The 24721-nt window shown below is 41.7% G+C and overlaps 1 protein-coding gene across 1 annotated transcript in view; it reads right to left on the bottom strand.

Annotated features, from left to right (window-relative positions):
• The window catches only part of ECT2L (epithelial cell transforming 2 like), a 108661-nt gene that overhangs the window by 80266 nt on the left and 3674 nt on the right, over positions 1 to 24721 (bottom strand). Inside the window, exons 2-3 of the mRNA XM_003311516.6 lie at positions 11151 to 11319; positions 9888 to 10000 (exon numbers count right to left, since the gene is read on the bottom strand). Of these exons, the coding sequence (XP_003311564.1) occupies positions 9888 to 10000; positions 11151 to 11216 (179 nt within the window). The 5' untranslated portion in view covers positions 11217 to 11319. The remainder of the gene's footprint in view (positions 1 to 9887; positions 10001 to 11150; positions 11320 to 24721) is intronic.

Raw genomic sequence — 24721 nt, 5'->3', positions numbered from 1 at the left:
CTGGAATTTCAGGTATGAGCCATCGTGCTTGGTCTATATCATTATAGTTTTAATTAAACTTGAATTTTCCCAAAATAAAGAAAAAATAATTTCTAGTAAACAATCTACCTTGCTGTTGGCTTTCTCCAGTAATTGTTAGTGGCTGGTATGTATGTAGGGGAGAAATTTAAAAGTTCAGGTATTCAGAGTAGGATTTTGGAAGTTGAATGTGATAAAAATCCAGAGCAAGGGAGCTGAGAGAATTGGAATATGAATTACTAACATGGCAGGCCATGGCCTCTAAGTGGGGTGATCAGGCAAGTTAAGTACCAAGGAAAGGGCTGATTGATAGAGAGCAGAGGAGCCTGTGGACTGGAAGGTCAGTGAGTGGAACGGCGATCAAGACGGGGATAGCTGAACAGGCAAACTGGGCGAAGAGGGAATGCTTCCATCAGTGACTCTGGATTGACTGTAATGCATTTATTGTGGGAGTCGTTGACTAAGGCAGGGGGAGAAAAAATTCATTTTGGGCGATAAGTTCAACTGGGTGTTCAGAGTGTAAAGTGGGTTTTCCTCATGAATGCCAGTGTCACACAGACTAATGACTGGGCTTGGGATATAAAGGAAATGAAGAAGCATGTGCTAAAGTCTTCAGAGGACTAGAGAGCAAAACTAGATATGGGTAAAGCAATAAGGAGAGTGACTGAAGTTTCTTTAAGAAAAAAAATTCTGGCTAATTGGTCTAATCGGATCCATAGATAGTCATACGAATGCACAGAAGTGTAAAAAGGCTGTATATGGGTGGTGGATTATTGGTGATTGGTATTTCCCTCTTTTTGCTTATCTGTATTTTCTTTTCTTTTCTTTCTTTCTTTTTTTTTTAAGACGGAGTCCTGCTCTGTCGCCCAGGCTGGAGTGCAATTGCACGATCTCAGCCCACTGTGACCTCCGCCTCCTGTGTTCAAGTGAATCTCCTGCCTCGGCCTCCCCAGTAGCTGGGATTACAGGCGCCCCCCCACCACACCTGGCTAATATTTTTGTATTTTTAGTAGAAGCAGGGTTTCACCATGTTGGTCAGGCTGGTCTCGAACTCCTGACCTCAAGTGATCCACCCGCCTCAGCCTCCCAAAGCGCTGGGATTACAGGCATGAGCCACCGCGCTCGGCATTATATGTATTTTCTAATGCTTCCACAAAAGCCTGGTATTGGTATTGAGCAGGCAAAGAACCAAGGCTCTTACACAGGCTGTCCCGTCCAGATAGAACAGTCATTCTCTAAGTCTTTGCTTGTCTGATTCCTACTCATCCTTCAGACTCCAGCGTACATATCCCATCCTGAGGGCAGCTTTCCCTGACCGTCTGGCCTAGGTGAGGTCCCATTACTTTTCCTTTGTCACTTCTCACAGTCATAGCTACTTCTTTGTTATGTCAGGCTGGCCAGGCCAGCCTTGGATCATGGGAAATGACGCATAATGCATGCACACACACGTACTGTTGTTGCCTAATTGCAGTTTGACTTCCTGTGTGTTCATAATAACTTAGGGCCAATGAGTTGATGTGGTTCCTGGGGGTGGAGCCAGAAGTAGCTGGAACCAGTATCGTGGGTTAGAGTCCTGTGGCTGGTGAAAGCTATTTTGGCAACAACACAGGCAACCAGATCAGGTGATGATAGTGGAGTTTTACAGTGACATGTCTGGGGTACAGCGAGAATCTCCCCATCTCCTCAACAACCATTCCTGCTGCCCAAACACGTCCCTATGGGAGGCTGACTGACACTGAGCACTCCTGCTTAATGCCATCTCATAACCTTTGCTGAAACCTGTGTCCTTTACACTTGATGTGCATTACAGTGTAATCTAAGCACTGTTTTGTGTTTTTATTCTTGCTGACCCAGTCCTTTTTCAGACTCCACCATTTTTATTTGTTTGTTTGTTTGTTTATTTATTTATGACAGGGTCTCTGGCTCTGTTGCCCAGTCTGGACTGTAATGGTATAATCTCGGTTCACTGCAACCTCCACCTCCCAGGCTCAAGCAATTCCCCTGCGTCAGCCTCCTAAGTAGCTGGGACCACAGGCACACGCCACAGCACCCAGCTAATTTTTGTATTTTTTAGTAGACACAGGGTTTCACCATGTTGCCCAGGCTGGTCTTGAACTCCTAAGCTCAAGTGATCCGCCGACCTCAGCCTCCCAAAATGTTAAGCTTACAGGCGTGAGCCACTGCGCCCGGCCTCCTTCACCATGTAATGTCTGTCTCTATTACTGTTTTGTTCGCTGCTCTGTCCCCGGCAACTGGCAGAGTGCTTGCAGCATGGCTGGGGCTAAATAAATGTGTATAAACTAAAATAATAAATGAAAAAAGAATAAACGTTGAAAAATAGAAAAAGAAAATCACTGCTTGTATTAGTTTCTTGTTGCTGCTCTAACAAATTTGTAAACAAAGCTACCACAAATGTAGTGGCTTAAAGCAGCACAGACTGATCTTCTTACGGTTCTGGAGGTCAGAAGTCTGAAGTCATTTTCTCTGGGCTACAGTCAGTCCCTGTGTCTTTTCCTGCTCCTGGCAGCAGCCTGCCTTCCTTGGCTCATGTCCTCTTCCTCCGTCTTCAAAACCAGCAGTGGAGCCTCTTCGGCCTCCCCATCAAGGAGCTAGAAGCTTTGATGTCTGGCTGCTTCCAGGGTTCACCCTTTTTCTATCTTAGTTTTATTCTACTAGAATATAAACTGCAGTGGGCAGGCCCTTTTCCGCTCTGCTCACTGTTGAGTCCCATGCACTCAGAACTGTGCTTGGTCCATGGTAGGCACTCAGTCAATATTTGTTCAATGCTAAATGAAGAAACTAGCTTTTGTCATGCTTCGTTTACTTACCCTTATGTAGGTGAAATAACCCTAATCTCTATCTGGCGGTGCACACAATTCTAAAGAAGCTGACACCACAGCTCTGAAAAGCACATGATCAAGGTACAGGCCAATCCCCTGGCCACAGCAAGTGGCCAGAAGTGGGCATGGGCCTAAACGAGTCTAATCAGAGTAAAGCCCAAACAAATGTTGTTTTTTTTTTCTTCTGGACACATCTGAGGGAATGGAAGGAGAAAGCCATGGCTACAGAGGCAGAACAGAAGCGCAGGAAGAAAGAAGCCATTGGTTTCACTACGGAAGCACTGCAAGAAGCTTCAGCTGCAGGAAGACCCATATCTGGAGTTTTCAATGATGTGAGAATAAACAATTTCCTTCATTATTCACGTCAAGTTCGGGCTGCCTGGAGTGAAACACATTCTAAAGCCAGTAGGTAGCATCACAAGTGCAAAATGAAAAAGGCACCCACAGAACTGGGACAAATTTTGTTTCATTGCACTGAGACTAGAAGGGACGAGACAGCTCATGTGGTCTGTGTTCCTGCCTCCAAGGAGGAGTAGAATCAAGAAATGGAAGAAGCCTTGGGGCTTTCAGGTCACCCATGCCTGTGTCTGACCCTTGGCTGTACACCAGATCACCTGGGGAACTTTGTAAAAACAGCTTCCTCCACCCCATTCCATTGTGTTGAGCCAAAATCTCTAGGGGTGAGGCTCATTATCTGTTTCACAAACTCCAAGTGATTCTGAGGGACCATCCCTTAACAACTGTGAACTTTCCTTTGGTAGAAGGAAGCAGCATAGCAGATCCTAATGCTAATGCCGACATCAAATTCAAAGCACTGAATGTGTGTATCGTGGTCTTAGAAGTATGCATAACTCATTTCTGAATCACTTTATTGAAGACCCAAACTAATTAAATACTTAGACTATGCATGAGAGTCTGAAGGCCTTTCTCCTGTGTGTAAAAGGAATCTGTTTCACTGCTAAATGCTTTTTGTTTTTTCCTTCCTGGTTCTCAGATAAAATTTGGAGAGTTGAGATGACCAGAGAAGTGACTACTAGATAAATGGACTGTTATGGACCATTTTCAACCTATTTTTCTTCCTTTCACTGTAAACAATTAACGGCAGCTTCAGATTTAGCAAATTCAAGGAATCAATGATGTTATCAAGGGCCAAGGATTTTTTATATTTTCACTTTGCCATCCTCAACCATTTACTTTGGTCCTCGGGCTTGTCCCAAAATAGTTCTCAAATGACTAACTGCAGTGAGCATTGGTCTTCACACAACAGTCACCACAGCTAGCAGGATGGAAGAGAAGATGTTCATCCTCAAATCTTGTTTAAGTTTCTTTCAGCAAGAAGAAGACTCTCCACCCTTATGTCTCCCTGGGCAGAATTAATATCTACACACCCTTTCCTAAAGCAGACACCATCCAGGGGAGGCAGTGATCATGATGAATGTAGTCCAACCCTGACCCACCCTTGGTAGGGTGGGGATTACTTATCAGCCACCCCTGAAGCATAGAATGCCTTGTGGGGGGTGGAAATCAGGGTTTCTGTCAGGAAGAAGGAGAGGAATGTGGAATGGCTTGGCTGGGCCAGTAATCAACAGTGTCTAACCCGGTAAGCAGGAATTGAAGAAAGACAAGGGGAAAGATTTCTCCAGCCACCTTGAATTAAGTAATGAAAACTTGAATGATGCAAAGTATTAGTAATCTCCTATATTCTAACACTTGGTTTTTTGGTTTTTTTTGTTTTTTTGGTACATGAAGTCTTGCTCTGTAGCCCAGGCTGGAGTGCAATGGTGCGATCTCAGTTCACTGCAACCTCCACCTCCCGGGTTCAAGCGATTCTCCTGCCTCAGCCTCCTGAGTAGCTGGGATTAGAGGTGCCCGCCACCACGCCCAGCTAATTTTTTTAAATTAAAACTTGGAATATTTTGAAAAACTCCTTCCTCCTAGAGAGCTACCAAATGAAAATTTTTTTCTGATTATCTTTTTGTCATTTTTGGAATTAGGAGTGCTTTAGATATCTGAATTCATTCAACAAGCATTTATTGAGTGGCTGCTATGTGCCTGGTATGGCTCTAAGTGCTAGAGATGAAAAGAGTCACCAAAGTCTTTGCTGTCATGGAGCCATCATTCTAATGGGGTAGGCAGACAGCAAATAAACAAGTCCTGCATGTCACATAGCGTCAGGTGGTGTCAAGCGGTAGACAGAGAAGCTCAACATGAGAAAGGGGAGAGCAGCTCCACACACTCACAAAATGGGAGTGAGAACTTCAAGCCAGTGGATGTTGCCTAATATAGGCCAATAACCTTCCCTCCATCCACACAAAAAAAAGAGCTTTGGCTTTCTGCTTTCTCCCTTCCTTTTAAAACGCAATGATTTTCTTTTTCTTTTTTTTTAAGCATCATCCACCTCTAAAAACCATCCCAATTGCAAATGCTAATATTTCATACAGTTATCCTTAACCAGCCCATGCAGGTAGAAGGGCAGGAACATGTGCAGAATACTGGGCAAAGGGGAAGGAAGTGAAGATGACTCAAATTTCCAGACTTGCCTTGGATATTTAGAAAACAGGCGTTTTAGATACAAGTGTACACTTTCACTTTGAATACTCCCCTCTCCTCTCTGACAAAGATTCTCTGCTTGACCAAACTTTAGTCAAGCTTCTGAAACTTCCCCTTGGCCCACCTGTGCACTTCCTTATAAAATTCTGCTTTAGTAAAGAGCCCTGTTAAGTCAGTTTAGGAAGAACCCCCCACCCCCGGATATCTTATCAGGTTCCTCATCCTCCATCCTCCCCCAGGTGTTGTCTGAGCACCCTGGCCTGTCATCAGCGAGAGTCCTGTTGGGTCAGTGTATTCAGATCCCCGCTTACCCCTGATGTTTCCTCGAGTAATTTTCCATCCATTGAGCCCCATCCTGCTCCTTGGCTATCCGCCCATGCTGCATTTGAAGTTGAGCCCAATCTCTCTCCCCTGACCCCATGCAGCAGTCCCTATAGCTATCTCCAAGGTTCTCAGTAACGTCCGCCTTACTGTCTTCAGCAAGTTTCATTCGATGTTTTCTTCTTTAACCTCTTTACCATCTCCACACAGAAATACTCTCCTTTTAAATGGCCGTTCAGTAACCGAGAGTGACGTGGCTGCTCTATATTTAAAATTAACCTAGGAGTATGTTGTCTCTGAAAAACTGCACACCAGATTGCCTCACAGATCACAGCTGAGACAGACGTCCTCAAGTGAGCCCTCACAGGCTGCGTGGGAAGAATGGAAGAGGGGGTAATGAAGTGGGAGAGGGGGCTGTTCTCTCTTAATACACCTTGTAATCCACCTTGGTGGATATTTTTCTGCCCTCCAACCCCATTTCAAGTCTGCTCTGATGGAGACAAGTGACGAGAGCGAATCCTTCATGGGCTGTTTATGATCTCACACGCACACGTACATACACACCTGGGTCAATGCATTCCCCCTCTAGGGAATGCAGTTGCATGAACGCTGCCCCACCCACCCGGGAAAGCTGCAAGTTTGAGCAGCTCTGGCTCTGGAACCAAAGGCCTTTGTTTGAGGAATTACCAGGCACTAAGCAGAGGCAATTCAAAACCGGTTCCACCAGTGTGGCAAGGAGACTGATTCAAACTCCTCACGGGTTTCTCCGAGTGTAACAGACACAAGCAGCCCAGTTTCCTTTAAGGAGTCACAGGAAAGGTCAACCTAGTCAAGTGGTAGGGGAAAGACATCACTGGAAACCATTAGTCATGTGGACGACACGGGGCCATAACATACCAAGAAAAGCCACACTTGAGGTATAAAGTTGCTAGGCATGAAAGACAAGCAGAGAAGTCTTCCCAGGAGAAGGGACATTTTAGTTTGCCAGAAGGATGGTTTAAGAAGCGAAACCTTTAAAAAATGTCTTAAATATCATAAAATTCCACTTAGGAAATCATCTTAAAACTTAATAGGGAATACTTATTAGGACAGGAAAGAAAACTCTAAGATATTTGAATATATCTCATAGAGATTAAGAATAATTTTTTAAAAGAAAATTGTGTTGACAGTTTCCACCAATATTGCAATACCCTGTTTATAACTGAATTAAAACAAAATTATTTGGAAATTATAAAACCATCTAAAACAATGGCCTCTCTACCTTGAAAGAAAGGTATTGCACAAATATAGCCTAGCTTACATATAAACATTTCAAATATTCAAATAATACTAATTTCTTTCATTTATTTATTTACAGTTATTGGGTAAGCAAGACTACAGGAATAAATGATCCAAAAGAAATGCTTAATAATTAAAAATTGATTGCACTACCATTGGACCCAGCAATTCCACTCCTATATCTATAGCTAAGAGAAATAAAACATCCCTATGCAAAACTTGGACACAGATGTTCATAGCAGCACTATTTATAATAATTATTTACAATAATCAACTGAGGAGTGGATAAATAAAATATGGCACATCCATACAATGGGATAATATTTGACAATAAAGGAAAGAAGTACTGACATGTGTAACAAAATGGATGAACCTTGAGAACGCTATAATATGTGAAAGAAGCCAGTCACAAAAGACCACATACTGTCTAATTCCATTTATACGAAAAGTCCAGAATAGGCAAATTTATAGAGACAGAAAGCAGATTTGTGTTTGCCCAGATCTAGAGGGATGGAGATGAGAAGTTACTGTTAATGGGTAGGGGGGTTCTTTGTGGGATGATGAAATGGTCTAAACTTAACATGTGATGATGATCACACAACTCTGTGAATGTACCGGAACCACTGAATTGTACCCGTAAATGGGTGATTTTTATTGTATGTGAATTATATCTCAATAAAGATGTTTAGGCCGGGCGCGGCGGCTCATGCCTGTAATCCCAGCACTTTGGGAGGCCGAGGCGGGCAGATCATGAGGTCAGGAGATCGAGACCATCCTGGCTAACACGGTGAAACCCCGTCTCTACTAAAATACAAAAAAAGTAGCTGGGCATGGTGATGGGCGCCTGTAGTCCCAGCTACTCAGGAGGCTGAGGCAGGAGAATGGCATGAACCCCGGGGGCAGAGCTTGCAGTGAGCTGAGATCGCGCCACTGCACTCCAGCCTGGGCGACAGAGCAAGACTCCATCTCAAAAAAAAAAAAAAAAAAAAAGTTTAAAGGAAATTTATACTAACTTTCATGGAACTATGAAATACAGTCTGCTCTCTGAAGAAATGCTGCTGCTATCCAAAAACAAACAAACCAACAAAAAAACAAAGTACTTTCACTGAACAGGTTAGTTTTATATTTTTGTCTCACAGAAAAAAGAATTCAGTTACCGGACAAAGGATGCAATTTCCAGTGACAAAAAGTCAGGCCTGAGTTAAGCTGCTTCAAAGTATACCATAAGATCTCTAATGACCTCCAGTGGTCACAACTAAAATTGCCTGGTTTATGATACGTGAGCCTAGAACATGATGCACAAAGTGGTTATAAATGTGAGGTCTGGTCTGTTATTTTCTTATCTTGAAAGCTGCAAAGTTGGAGTAAAAAGAAACATAGCCAATGACTATCATAAAATGTCTTCCCCCTGATTTTTCAACATTGACTGAAGGGCCTGTTTATCTGTGCCCTGTCTTTGCAGCCTCTTTCAACAGAGCCAGGAAGATGCCTGTCTCCTTCCAGTGACTCCATGGGGAGAGTCCGTTAACAATCTGCTTTGCACCCACAGATGCAGGAGTAGCTGACAGGTGAGGAGGAGAGAAAAAATGGCTGATCAAAAGAGACTGGCAGGAAAACATGTAAGAAAGAACAGGAAGCAAGTACTCCACCTAAAATATGCCAATTTGATCATGCACCACTCTCAGATATTTTTGCTGGGTATCTAAGACATCCGAAGGTTACCCTCTCCTGCAACCTCACCACCAAGTTCTAGTGAAAGTACCTAACATCAAATGATGCCATACCTAGAGTTTTTCTAAACAAACATTAGTAAATAAGCCCAAACAACTTCACACAGTCTCCTCTGTAGGACTGATGAAGTCCCAGCTCTTTCTCCTCTGGGTAAAAGATTCATTCAAAAGGACAATGTTTCAGAAATAGTATTCTATTATTTTTACCCTCATTGTTGGCCTCGGGCTACCAGAAATCCTCCAGACTAACATAAGGCTTTTTATTTGGCATTGAGGGCTGGAAAACCATCCTGCCACATACCTGCTACCAGCCTGGCTGGATTCTTCAACCACACCCAGGAAAGCTGGAGGGCTCTCTAGAATATTTCGGTCAGTCCACACATATCTTGAATTTCACGAAAGAGAATCCGTTTCTAACATTCATCTGGCTGGTTAACAAGCCACGGGTTGTTTTGAGAATAATGTCTGATATTTGCTATGCTAATTAGTAAAGTATCTAATAACTCAGGTATTGTGACCTTCCAATCTAGAGCTGGCTAATGACCCCTAGGGTATTCATTCCTGACCAGAACAGGAGCTGACCCTGGGCATAACTTCAACTCACAGATGTCACACCGTCTGTGCTGAGTGTTTTAAAGTAAATTACAGACATAACATGAGGGAAGGGGAAGAAAGAGAAAGAGAACCCTCTTCGTAATCCTTGACTAGGGTTGTATAAGTCTTGCCCATATTCCTAAATGTTTCAACCACTGTCACTTGTCATATATTTTGTAGATCCATCCATTCATTTAATGATTATGCCTACCTATGTCCCAGACATCCATTTGCAATATATTGTCTGTCTGATGGTTCCAAGGAAAATTTAATATGCTAAGAGAATGTTAAAAATTCACTGACTGAAGCCATTGTGTTTTTGCCAACATGAAACAGTCCCACCATAGTATGAAAGCATTAAATCCTCCCTACGGCTTCACTTCAGCCTCGAGGCAAAAGCAGGCACTGGAAAAGTCTGTTTATAAACCTTAAAATATCAATTACCTTGTTTTTTTTTTTCTCCCTAGGAACAAAAAATCTCTTAAAGGTTATATAAACATTTTTATACGGTTTTCTTTAAGAATCAATGTTAATTACATCATTAGGCTACATTTACCTTAATTGTGATTTAGTGCATCTTAAAAAAATTGCGAATAAGAATTCTTGACGTTGCTTGTTAGTCCAGAGGTCAAACCAATGACTTATAAGAGCCACTCTTTCCTGAAAGAGCTATAAGGGGGAGGGGAGGAAGTGACATTTGCCGTACAGTTCATTGTTTTTAATTGCTAAGCAATCTTTAGACAATCTACCAGCAACCTCACAGCTAATATTTGCAGAGTGCATTACAGTTCACAGAGCGCTTTCACATATATAGAGAAAGGTCTCTCCTTTCAGGTTAAACTTTTTACCCAGGGATACTGACAGGCCCAGGCTTGTTGGGTGGGTTGATGGGAAAGACTGGCAGGGATGTAATTATAGAGGGGCCCAAGAAGGGCCTCTGGAAAACAAAGAGGTAATGATTCCTAGATCTTGTTTCTACCTAGGCTAATGTGGCCTAGGGAAACAGAGTCCACACATTTCATTTTGAAAACATATACGGGCTACACTCATTTAATTGTGAAAACAGAACCATTTGAGGTAGGTATAACTTCACTAACTCACAACCCTGGATCTTTATAGCACCCACCAAGATGAAAGTAAGTATCGCTAAATAGCCAACAGAGACATGTCTCTAGGGAAGACATACATTAAGGACCAGAGTCCCCCAAACCTGGGTTTCGGTCCAGCTTTGCTCAGATAGAGATAACAAACTCACTGTTATTATCATAGGTCAGGCTTTAGTCCCAGCCTGGTCTAGTCTCCTTCTCTGGTGAATGAGGCTGAACTCACAAGAGCACCCAGTTTGCCTTCTCTATTGCCAGAGCCACCATAGGCCATTAAATGACGACTTCCTGAATCACCTTAAAATAGGAGAGGCATCCCCAGGCCACATGGAACCATCCAGTTGGCACAGGAGGGAAGAGAGGATTACAAATACAGAGGAACACAAGCATGAACACTCCCAGCCCCCATCACCAAAATCACCTTCTCATCTCCTTCCCTGTCTACAGCAACTGTGTGTCCTAGAGGTCTCTATTTTGTTCCTGGAGGTACTGAGTGGAAGGGGAGGCCATCTGGAGCCTCCCTTAAGGTAGGAGACGAGAACTGGGGTGAGAAGAGACTGTCTTTGGGACAAAGCTAAGTTTATTTTTGTTTAAACTGAAAAGCTAAATTCTTTAGAGAGTTTTTCTTTAAAAATATGGCAACATGAGACCCAATATATCACAGGAAAATTAACCTTACGAATTAAACTTGTTCTGTTTTAAAGTATGTAACTTACCTGTCTATTTAATGACTTGTTGCTAAAAGGTGTCCAGGCACTAAATCTGGTGTGGAAGCTCTCCATTTCTGGAGTTCTCCAGGAAGATTCCCCAGCTGACGTCTCAGCAAATTTTCTTCCACTTCTAGAAACTACAGGTTTATTTCAATAGGTGTGCAATTAAGATCACCTAGAAATATCCAATATGTTAATGTCCTTATAGGAATTATGTAATTATAGAAATTCACATATAACATATAGATAGAATTATAATTCATGTGTGTACATGTGTATATATACAATTCATCTGTGTATATGATAAGCCATACAAATATACACAAAAATCCCATTAACTTCAAATCATTGCAATTATTCTATTCTTACCTACTTTCACCCAAATCTGAATTTAAACAAAAGTTGTTTTTTACTTTGCTGGGAAAATGGGAAGGATTAAAAAGGTTTCAGGAAATGCTACTTAGAAACTGACATGATTCATCAGCCAAGGAGGTTGACTTTTTCTTTACCTGGAAAATAAGAATTTGTTATTTTGTTTTTTTAAGATGGAGTCTCGCTCTGTTGTCCAGGCTGGAGTGCAGTGGAGCGATCTTGGCTCACTACAACCTCCGCCTCCCGGGTTCAATCCATTCTCCTGCCTCAGTCTCTGGAGTAGCTGGGATTACAGGTGCGCACCACCATGCCTGGCTAATTTTTGTATTTTTAATAGAGACACGGTTTCACCATGTTGGCCAGGCTGGTCTCGAACTCACAGACCTCAAATGATCTGCCCGCCTCAGCCTCTCAAAGTGCTGGGATTACAGGCATGAGCCACTGCATCTGTCTGAAAGTAAGAATTTGAAGTACTAGAAGGTGACATTCCACCTGCCCATCTTTTCAGGACAGAGGTCAAAGAGAATATAAAGAAAAACAAAACAGGCTAATGTATTATTTATTGCTGCAAAGCAAATTACTCCAGCATTTTTCAACTTAAAACAACAAACACTTACTTCAAAGCTTCTGTGGTTCAAGAATCCAGGCAGAGTTTATGGGGGTACTGTCTTAGTCTAACTGGGCTGCCAAAACAAACTACCACAGACTGGGTGACTTGCACAACAGAAATTTATTTTCTCACAGTTCTAGGGGCTATAATTCCAAGATTAAGATGTCAGTAGCATTGGTTTGAGGAGGCTTCTCTTCCTGGCTTGTAGGCAGCTGTCTTCTCACTGTGTCCTCACGTGGACTTTCTTCCATGTGCATGCAGAAACAGAGATCTCTGGTGTTTCTTCTTCTTCTTTCTGCTTCTCCTTTTCCTTCTTTTGAGACAGTGTCTTGCTTCTGTTGTTCAGCCTGGAGTACAGTGGTGCAATCATAGCTCACTGAGCCGGGTGCGGTGGTTCACGCCTGTAATCCCAGCACTTTGGGAGGCTGAGGTGGGTGGATCACTTGAGGCCAGGAGTTTGAGACCAGCCTGGCCAACATGATGAAACCCCGTCTCTACTAAAAATACAAAAATTGGCCAGGCATAGTGGCACACACCTGTAATCCCAGCTAATCCCAGCTACTTGGGAGGCTGAGGCGGGAGAATCGCTTGAACCGGGAGGCAGCGGTTGTAGTGAGCCATGATCGCGCCACTGCACTCCATCACTGACATCCATCACTGACAACAAGAGTCCATCTCAAAAAAATAAATAAATACAATAAAAATCATAGCTTGCTGTAACTTTAAACTTTTGGGCTCAAGGGTTCTTCCCATCTCAGCTTCCCTAAACACTGGGATTACAGATGCGAGCTGCACCTGGTCTCTTATAAGGACACCAGTCCTCTCAGATTAAAGCCCCATGACCTTGTTTAACCTTTATTCCTTATAGGCACTATCTGAAAATACAATAATAATGGGGGTGAAGGCTTCAACATATAATTTATGGGGAAAGGGGATACATTTCAGTTCATAACCAGTATCTCTGTGTCAAGGCTCTTATAAGGCTACAGTCAAGGTGTTTGCAGGGACTGCAGTCTCACTGAAGGCCCTGCAGCTCATTCATGTGGTTGTTGGCAGGATTCCATTCCTCATGCTCTGTTGGACTGAAGACTGCAGTGCTCACCAGCTGTTGGCTGGAGGCCTCCCTTGCCTTCCTTGCTACATGGTTCTCTCCATAGGGCAGTTCCCATGGCAGCAGGCTTCCATCACAGTGAACAAATGAGAAAGCAAGAGAGGGCACACCAGAGGGAAGCCACAGTCTCTTTGTAGCCTAACCTCAGAAGGGACATCCCATCACTTTCGCTATATACTGCTGGTTAAAAGCAAGTCACCAGGTCCATGCCACACTCAAGGGGAGAGGATTAGATGACAGCATGCATAGTAATACAACCTATCATAGTTTACCCTTTGGGTCAGTTCCTTTCCTTTCCCGTATGCAGAACACTCACTCACACATTTTTAAGGAAAACAACCCCAAAGTTCCATCTCATCAATATTTTTAGCACAGAGCTCATGAGCTAAGAACGATTCACAAGGGTCTCTCTATAGATACAGGTATAGCTCCCTTTGATCCAAATACCTTTGAACTAAAAAGTTATCTGGTCCTTGCCTCTGTAAATAATATATATCATGGTAGAACAAGGAAAGGATAACTGCAATAGATAGTCCCATTCTTAAAGAAGGATGACATATAAAGGATTCATAGCGATCCTGAAATGCAGTTTCAGAAGGCTGGGGCTCAGTGATCATTTTGTCTCCAACAATCACATTCTATTTTAGACCATGCCAGGGATTCCCTTGACAATGTCAACTTCTCAAAATATATCCCAAATTATATATTTGATTCTAAGCAGTGCTATGTGCCACAATTGTTTAGAGACATTTTTTTCTCTCGCTCTAAAGTTAACTGCAGATATTTTGAGCGTATCAGCCTTCCTTAGAAAAAGCCAAACCCTACGTCTTTCTTCCCTGAGATGTTTTTCCAACTCAAAGTATTTGCTGGGTACCACCTTGTTCCATTCGGAGATCCTAACAATGGTGTGACAACCATACCTTTGACTGGTCCTTGCCAGTAGGCATAGTTTTCAGCATCATTTATTGCTCAAAGTCTTTCTCAGTTTTTTCTTTACTAGTTGAAGATGTGAGTCAGTTATTCCTTCCAACTGTGCAAATCCCTGAGTTTTGAGACTCTCTCTGAATTATTTTATATTCCTGCTTACAAACCAGCCAAATAGTTCCTGAGCTCCTCTATTTCTTCTAGTACTTTGGCAAACATGGCCTGTAGTAATAAACTTATTCTAATAACATAACATTCATTTTCTACCTCTTTGCATAAAGTACGAGCTCATTAGGTATATAATATGCCCTTTAATCTATTCCAGGCTATAGTTTTACAACTTTTCCCACTGCATCACATGGATTGCCATCTTTTCAGGTCTTCCACAACAATTTCATGCTGTCAGACTGGATGGTAATGCCACATAATATAGAATGTGTTGCTGTTGTTATGGCAACATCCTACTCCTGGAACCGATTTCTGTATCTACTAAACGTTCAAGGAAGAAATAACACTACACTTACACAAAATCTTCCAGAGAATAGAAAAAGTGAGAATGATTCCCAAGTTCTTTTATAAAGTTGGTATAACCTTTATATAATCTTAACACCAAAACCCAAGGACTTTACAAGAAAGAAATATTACAAGCATATTACCATAAATATAGATGCATAAATCCTACCAAATATGAGAACACCAAACTCAGTAATATATAAAAAAGATCATATATCACCAGCAAGTTGGATTTATGTAAATTTTGTTTGACATTACAAAATCAATGTACTTCTCATTATGAACAAAAAAAAAAAGAAAATTATATGATAATCTCAGTATATACAAAAAGTTTTCTTGTTGTTTGTTTAGACAGGGTCTTGCTCTGTTGCCCAGGCTGGAGTGCAGTGGCTTGATCTTAGCTCATTGCAGCCTCAACCTCCCAGACTCATGCAAGCCTCCCACCTCAGCCTCAGCTGGGACCGCAGGCATGCACCACTGTGCCTCGGCCTCCCAAAGTGCTGGGATTACAGGTATGAGCCCCGCAGCTGGCCCAACAAGTGTTTTTGATAAACCTCAATACCCGTTCATGACAAAAAGATCTCAGCAAACCAGGACTAGAAGGGAATTTCCTAATCTGAATAAGGGCAAATACAGTAACCTATAGCCGACATGACACTAATGGTAAAATGATAAAACTTTCTCTCTGTTCACTACCACTATCTTTGTTTAACATTGTTCTGGAGGGTCTTTCCAATGTGATAAACCAATAAAATAAAATGTATAATAATTTAAAAGGAAAAAATAGGCCAGGCATGGTGGCTCATGCCTGTAATCCCAACACTTTGGGAGGCCAAGGCAGGTGGATCGCTTGAGGCCAGGAGTTTGAGACCAGCCTGGCCAACATAGCAAAACTCCATCTGTACTAAAAATAGAAAAAGTAGCTGGGCATGGTGGTGCATGCCTGTAGTCCCAGCTACTCGGGAAGCTGAGGCAAGAGAATTGCTTGAATCGGGGAGGCGGAGGTTGCAGCGAGTCGAGATTGCGCCACTGAACTCCAGCCTGAGTGACAAGGTGAGACGCTGTCTCAAAAAAGAAAAAGGAAAAAATTAAATTGTCATTATGTATTATTAACATAATTGTATGTAGAAAAATATTAAAGAATCTACAGATAAATTGACAGATTTAATACACAAGCTTGGCAAGGTTGCTGCACACTAGGCTTACGTACAGAAATCAATTGTTTTTCTGTATACTAATAACATTTAATAAGCAACAATATATCATTTATAACAGCATTTAAAAATCCAATATGGGCAGAGGCAGGAGGATTACTTGAGTCTGAGAGTTTGAGACTAGCCCGTGCAACATAGCAAGACCATGTGTCTACAAAATTTTTTAAAGAAAATTAGCCAGGAATGGTGGTGCATGCCTGTAGTCCCACCTACTCTGGAGGCTGAGGTAGGAGGATCACTTGAGTCCTGGAGGTTGAAGTTGCACTAAGCTGTTATCTTGTCCCTGCACTCCAGCCTGGGCAACCAAATGAGATCCTGTCTCCAAAACAAAAACCAAAACCAAAACAAAATCCAATATAAATCAAGGTGGGACAAGTATTCTACATAGAATACTAAAAATTTTATCCAGATAAAAATTTTAAAGACCTAAAGAAGAGTATACATCTGTGAAGATATTGATTCTTCTAATCTATTACTCAATACAGTCTCATGAAAACCCAGCAAGTATGGGGTGTGTGTGTGTGTGCATGGCTGTGTGTGTGTTTGACAAACTGATTATAAAATGTGTATGAAAATGCAAAGGGTCAAGACTAGCAAAGACAACTTTAAAAAGAACAAAGTGGTTGGACTTACTCTACTTGATATCAGGACTTACTTATTATAAAGCTAGTGTAAATAACAGCATGAGGTATTGGCACATGAATAAACAAATAAACCAGTGGAACACAGCAATTATTCAGAAACAGACTCACATACATATGGACACTCTACCTATGACAAGGGTGGCACTGCAGAGCAGTGGGATAGGATGGCTCCAGTCAGTAACACATGGGGTAGAACAACTGCCCAGCTGGACCCAGCTCACCCTCAGAACCATGAGAAATAATAAATGATTATTGTTTAAAGCCATTAAATTTTGGGATGGTTTGTTATCCAGCAATAACAAAAAAAATTGGTATCTGGAAGTAGATTATTGCCATAATTTAATTGAAAACCTATGATACTGGCTTTGGGACTGGGAAGCAAGTGGAAATTAAAAGGGTGTGGAGGAGACGGTGTAGTGGAGTCTAGAGAAAGGCTAGTGAGAAGATGACCGGCATTATGTAGCAGTGGAAAGTTAGTAACACTGTTACCTGCACTAATGTGGAGGATAGAAAATGTGTCAATGAATCTATAGACCTGGCTAAAGAAATTCTGAGTAGGATGTAGAAAGTGCTGATTGGCTCCTTTAGCTGTACAAGGTGAGAGATATGAATTAACCTAAAAGATCTGTTTAGTTTTGGGGCAAATTTTAGTGATAAAGAATATCTAGGCTGGGTGCAGTGGCTCATGCCTGTAATCCTAGCACTTTGGGAAGCTCAGACAGGTGAATTGCTTGAGCTCAGGAGTTTGAGACAAGCTTGGGCAACATGGCAAAACCCTGTCTCTACAAAAAAATACAACCATTAGTGGAGTTAAAAAAAAAAAATTACCCCTGGGACAGCAAAACCAACCCTTCCTCTTTCTCTTCCTCCTCAGCCTACTCAACATGAAGATGTTGAGGATGAAGACCTTTGTCATGATCCACTTCCACTTAATGAACAGTGAATATATTTTCTCTTCCTTATGATTTTCTTAATAACATTTTTTTCTCTAGTTTACTTTCTTCAGAGAATACAGTATATAATACACATAACATACATTAAATGTTAATCGGCTGTGTTATCATTAAGGCTTCCAGTCAACAATAGGCTATCAGTAGTTAAGTTTTGGGGAGGTCAAAAGCTATGCGTGGCCAGGTGCGGTGGCTCACGACTGTAATCCCAGCACTTTGGGAGGCCGAGGTGGGTGGATCACCTGAGGTCAGGAGTTTGAGACCAGCTTGGCCAACATGGCAAAACCCCGTCTCTACTAAAAATATAAAAATTAGCTGGGCGTGGTGGTGGGCACCTGTAATCCTAGCTACTTGAGAGACTGAGACAGGAGAATTGCTTGAACCTGGGAGGTGGAGGTGGCAGTGAGTTGAGATTTCACCCCTGCACTACAGCCTGGGGGACAGAGCGTGACTCCATCTCAAAAAAAAAAAAAAAAAAAAAAAAAAAGCGTGAATTTTCAGCTGCACAGGGGATCTGTGCCCCTAACTCCCACATTGGTCAAGGGTCAACTGTAAAAAAGTTTCAAAGAATCTTAAAGTCCTTGTCCCATAGCACCCCAATCCATAGCCCAAAGCAGGGAAGGACCTGTCTCAAAGAGACTTGTGGATATAGCTTTTGTCTAATAGAATAAATTACAATTACATACATACAAAGCCCACAAAATTGTCAAGAGGCTTGTTCTCATGAAAGCATGGCCAGCTTGAAGTAAGAAGGACCAAGAAATTTTGAAATAAAAAGTCTCTGAGCTACCATTTTCAGCTGGGTGTCTGGGGAAACAGATAACGTGTCTTTTGAGCTCACAGGTCTCCAGATTGAGAGGAGTTATGAACAAGGAGCCTCATTTGCAACTGGACCTGACGGAGATCACAAGAGACTGGGCTTCAAGCCTCATACCATAATTGGAAGACCCTTTGGTGGTGTCTTGGTATGAAATAAAGGTATTCTGTGTGCTGCAACTATGAATTGTGGCCAGAGGGAGGGACACAGTATATTGTCTGTGCACATGGCCAGGAACAATTGCTCCCATCCCTGTACCCACATACCAGTTCTCCATCAAGAGGTGGAGTCTATTCTTCTCCCTCTCCTTGAATCAATCTGCACTACCACTGTCTTGTTTTAACCAATGATGTTGTGGAAGTGATGATGTGTGACTTCTGGGCATGGACCTTAAGAAGACTTATACCTTCTGTTTTTGAACTCTTGGAATCCAGCTGCCATGTAAATAAGCCTGGGCTGGGATACTGGATGACAAGAGACCATATGGAGAGAGCTTGAGCCAGCCCCCAGCTGTTTCAGCCACACCCGTCAAAGCACCAGATGTGCAAATGAAGTCATCTTGGATATTTCAGTTGCAACTAAGCTCCCGTGTGCAACCACATGAATCACCCCAGCCCCCCACACACAAAGAGAAGAACTGCCCAGCTGAGGCCAGCCAACCCATAGAATTGTGAAAAATAACACGTTTCCTATTTCAAGCTACTAAACTTTGGAATGGTTTGTTATCCAGAACAGACTGAAAAAGCCATGTGTTGGTGAGCATCCAGAGCTCTCACACAGCTGGTGAAAGTACAAATTGGTATATGTACTTTGAAAAACTATTTGGCATTATTTCTAGAATAATGCCAAACTTGACCCAACTGGAAAAAATATACATGTGGACTAAAATGTATCACCAAGAAGATGCACAGCTGCACTGGATAGCTCCAAACTGGAGACAACCCAAGCATCCACCAATAGTCCAGTGGATAAATCTACTGTCATGCATTCACGCAATAGAATACTATACGTCAATGAAATGAACAGCCTGCTGCTACACAAAACAGTAAGGATGAATCACACAATACATTACACAGAGGAAGCTGCGAATAAAATAATACATGTGGCACGGGTTCATTTACCAAAGTTCTACCCTGTAGTGTTAGACGTCAAGATAAGGTTTACCTTTGGGGAGGAAAGAGAGGGTAATGATTGGGAGGGGGACACAAGTGGTTATTCTGCATGCTGGTGCTGACGTAGAGAGGGAGCCCTAGACTTCCCTGCATGCTGTGATTCATTGAACGTTACACTCATGATCTGCATGTTTTTCTATGTCCTGTATTTCAATCAAGAAGTTTATAAAATGATATTTACAATAACATCAAGTACTACTAAGTACCTGGAAAAAATTAAGAGTGCCAACTTTATGAAGAAAATTATAAAACTTTATTGAAAAATACTTTTAAAGTCCAAAATAAATGGAGAGATATGTCTTATTCATGGATTAGGGGACTCAGTAGAGTGAAGAGATTAACTCCCTCCACTTGATCTACAGATTCAATGCAATCTCAGTAACAAATTCCAAGAAATATTGTGTGTGTGTGTTTGTGTGTGTGTGTGTGTGTGTAAAACTTCAAAGCTGATTCTAAAATATTTATGGAACTTTAAAGGGCCAAAACCAGGAGTCTTGATAAACAAGGAAGGGAGCTGTGTTTCTAGATACCAAGACTTACTATAAAGCTGTAGTAATAAGATAATAAAGGTATTAGTTTGGGGACAGACAACAAAACCTGTGGAACAGAAGAGAAACTCCAAAATAGACCCAGATATACAGGGGCACTTGTTAGATGACAAATCAGAAAGGGAAGGGTGGATTGTTTCATTTATAGAATACGGATTATCTGTTTTATAAAAGAAAAGAAATTGGACCCCTTTCTCACACTATATACACACACATCAACTATCTAAAATTTTTTCATGTGTATAAAATCAATTACGCATGGTCTGTGAATCCCCAGAAGACAAAATTAGGAACAGTGGATGATGTCAGAGAGGAAGATTTTGGCTCAATCTAAGTGGGAAAAAAATCACTCCACAGCTCTCGCTGTCTCCAGAGATTATGTCCATTACTGGAGTTGGTAAAACTCAAGGTGGACAACCACTTGTCAGTGATTTTCTAGCTGGGATTCAAGCATCACAAACATCTAAGTTTCTAAGCAACCCTCTGTTGCTATAAATTCCAAGAAGAGTGAGTACAATGTGGCTTGGTGTAGCTGAAGAAACTTTATTAAAGAGTCAGAATAATTCTAGAATAAGACAGACATTTGCAGTGCCTCTGCTCTTATTACACTTCAAGAGAAGAAGCACATTTTTTCAATGAATATATTAGAAAGGCATGTATCATATTAGGAACAATTTTAGAAATGTTACAGACGAGCAGCATGGCATAGTGAGCACCAGATTTGGATCTCTGCTTTGACTCCCCAAAATTGAGGCTTTACAAGTGATTTAGTATTTGGGCCTCAGTTTCCTCATGTGTAAAGCCAGACAGTAATGTGTCTTGGCAAACTATATTATAATAATGTGTTGTTCAGATGAAAACCTCTTGGCAATGTGGGAAATTAAATACCTCCTTCTGAATCAACACTAAATGAAAACAAATTCTTAGTTTCTTAAGATGCCCAGCTGTTGTTATGTGAAATCCAAGAGCCAACATATGGGATTTTTATTTAGCAAGTTCTCAAAATTGTTATTATACTCTGTGTTAAGGGATTACTGAGTTATATAATGAGCTGAACATTACAGAAAGAATAGTCGCTGTCTCTGCTGGTGGGCTTAAATATGTGAGCATAATATAGTATATTGTGTGTGTGTGTGTGTGTGTGTGTGTGTGTGTGTGTGTACATGCATATATGTACATATTTGAACAGGATTATTTTCTTTTTCTCTTTCCTTTTGTTTTTTTAGAGTTGGGATTTCACTGTGTTGTTCAGACTGGAGTGCTTTGGCACAATCATGGTTACTGCAGCCTCAAACTTCTGCCTCAAGTGATTCTCTGGCCTCAGCCTCCCGAGTAGCTGGGGCCACAGGCATAACCAACTGCTCCTGGCTCAGGGTTATTATCATTATTATTATTATTATTTTTTAAGACAGTCTCTCTCTGTGTCGCCCAGGTTGGAGTGCAAGTGGTGCAATCTCGGCTCACTGCAATGTCTGCCTTCTGGGTTCAAGCGATTTTCCTGCCTCAGCTTCCCGAGTAGCTGGGATTACAGGTGCACACCACCATGCCTGGCTAATTTTTGTATTTTCAGTAGAGATGGGGTTTCACCATGTTGGCCAGGCTGTCTCGAACTCCTGGCCTCAAGTGATCCGCCCACCTCGGCCTCCCAAAGTGCTGGGATTACAGGCATGAGCCACTGTGCACTGCCTGCCTCATATTATTTTGATTATGTGAAGATATTAATTTCATTGACTATTCAACCCAGGGAGAAATGGCAGCCTGGCAATTACCACTTCTTTAATGGAATAATTTCTTTTCATATTCTAGCTTTTTACATTCCTCCAAATAGTAGTTCCATAAGATATTGAGTATTTCCCCAGAAAACAGGATCTGTGATTAAATGATTGAGATATTAAACTTATTTCTTTTTTGTAGGATGTTTTGGATGTTTTAATATGCTTAATGTTCACAATGAATCTTCAAAAGGGGAAAATAATATCTGGCATTTTCCCTTGTTCATTGTTATATGGAGACTATCATAGTGTGTATTGATTATCTAATGGGGTTATCATACTGTTTATTTAATGCTGTGTAACAAATTGTCCCAAAACTCAGTGGCTTAAAATAACAAACACTTATTATCTCACAGTTTCTATGAGTGACAAGTGTAGACATAGCTTAGCTGGGTCCCCCAGCTTAGGGTCTCTCACCATTCAAGTGTCAGCTGAGGATGCCACAGCTGGACTGGGGAAGAATTAACTTCCAAGCTCACATAACTGATTGTTGGAGGGATACAGTTCCTCCTAAACTGTTGGAATGAGAGACTCAGTTCTTCGCTGGTTGTTGGCCACAGACTCCCCTCCCATGTGGGCCTCTCTATAGTTTAGCTCACAAAATGGCAACTCAAACTTCCACCCAAGTGAGTGAGCAAGAGAGCAAGAGTGGGCAGGCAAGATGGAAGCCGGAGCCCTTGCGTGGCGTAACCTCAGAAGTGACAAGTGACACACCATCATTTTTTGATTCATCAGAACCGGGGTTTAGCAAACACAGTCAGCAGGCCACATCTGGCCCACCATCAGATTTTATAAAGTAATTGGGATACAGACAATCTCATTTATGTATTATCTGTGGTTGCTTTTCTTTAATAAATTTCATTTATGAGTCTCCTGTTTTCCTATTGTTTCCATATTTACTCAGTATTTTTCTTCATCTACTTACTGGAGGATTTTTTTTTTTTCTTTTTTGAGACAGAGTCTCGCTCTGTCACCCAGACTGGAGTGCAGTGGCATGATCTTGGCTCACTGCAACTTCCACCTCCCTGGTTCAAGCAATTCCCCTGCCTCAGCCTCCCGAGTAGCTGGGATTACAGGTGCATGCCACCATGCCTGGCTAATGTTTTTTGTATTTGCAGTAGAGACGGGGTTTCACCATGTTGGCCAGACTGGTCTCGGACTCCTGACCTCAGGCAATCTGCCCACTTCAGCCTCCCAAAGTGCTGGGATTACAGGTGTGGGCCACCGCACCTGGCCTCTGTGGTTGATTTTTTGGCTACAACAAAATTAAGTAATTGGGAGGAAGACCATATGGCTCAGAAAGCAAAAAATATTTATTATCTGGGCCTTTACTGAAAAAGTTTGTCAACTCCTGCATTATAGGCGTCTACCCACATCTAAGGGGAGTGGATTCACATAAGGCATATAGACCAGGAAGCTGAGGTCATTGGGAGCCATTTTAGAAGCTTCCTCCCACAATAGTGTCTGCCATAGGATAGGTATTTGGCAAGTATTTGCTGAATGAGTAAATGGATAATAGTTGTATAATTGCAGTTTAAACCATAATTGCTATGGTTTGAATGTGTCACCTCCAAATATCAGGTTTTGAACCTTAATGGCCAACGTAATGATAGTAAGAGGTTGGGCCTTTAAGAGATAGGTCATTGAGGGCTCCTTCCCTTGTGAACTGGAATTCAGACCCTTACAAGGCTTCACACAGCATTCAGCTCACTTGCCCTTCCACCTTCTGCCATGTGAAGGCAGAGCATTCCTCCCCTGCGGAGAATGCAACAACAAGGCATCGTCTTGGAAGCAGAGAGCAGCCCTCACCAACCAACCAGACCTGTCAGCACCTTGACCTTGGATTTACCAACCTCCAGAACTGTGAGAAATACATTTGTATTCTTTATAAATTACCCAGTCTCAGGTATTTTATTATAGCAGCACAAACAGAGACATGCATCTGCCAATTTTCCAAATTCAGGGGCTAAAAAAGCAAGTTATTAGTAAGAAAAAAACAAATTGCTTCACTATTAGGATTTGACAACTGTGTCACAACTGTGACAATTTACCAACTCTGTGATCTTCTTACTAGCAATTTCCATCATTATGTTAAATGAGTCATATGGTAAAATAAGCTTAGAATTGAATTAAATGTAGATTTGACAGATTATTCTTTCATGACATCAGCAAATTAGAAAAAATGGAAGCATTTTAAGGGATTCATTTGAGATAAGAATTCGTTCTGGGGCAAGAATACTTATTGTGCATTCTGGTTACAATACAGCAGTCACCAGTATCTTCTATATACCAAGAGAGGCTCAAAACCTTAGTGTATAAAACCAAACTCTCAACCATTTTCCATCCTTTCTGTGTGTCTTTTCTACAGAAGCTAAAATACTGTGCCATGAAGTTTTTCCTTGATCATTTAAGAATGATCTTGTTCTTCTACAAAGTGCATGTCTCTACTGGAAAAAACATTGTGGCTGCCATCTCACAGCCCAGCTTTTTACTTTGAATTGAAACTCCAGCGTGGGTGATGCAAACTGGAGGCCCCTTTGTTATCTCGCTCTGAAAAGCAGGGGCCTAAATGCTTCTAAAGTCTGTTGCAAGAAAGGAATAAAATAGAAGACCCCAATCTGTGTCTCTCCTCATTTGCAACTGGATCCAACAAACATGCTAAGTAACAAGATCAAAATGGGGAGGGGGGCGTGTAATAAATGTTGTATTTAACATCTTAATTTTTGTTTGTCTACACTGACTGACATGGCACTAGAAAATCTCTTCCCCCATACACTGGCTCATTGAATCTTCAGATTCACCCTGGGAGTTAGATTATACAAGAGAAGAACATGGCAGAGAAAATCATCCAGTCGTCATGCAGTGGCTCACACTTGTAATCCAGGCATTTTGGGAGGCCAAAGTGGGTGGATTGTTTCAGCTCAGGAGTT

This window comes from Pan troglodytes, chromosome 5 (genome assembly GCF_028858775.2).
Source record: "Pan troglodytes isolate AG18354 chromosome 5, NHGRI_mPanTro3-v2.0_pri, whole genome shotgun sequence".
Classification (NCBI taxonomy): domain Eukaryota; kingdom Metazoa; phylum Chordata; class Mammalia; order Primates; family Hominidae; genus Pan; species Pan troglodytes.
This window is presented reverse-complemented; position numbering and strand designations above follow the sequence as displayed.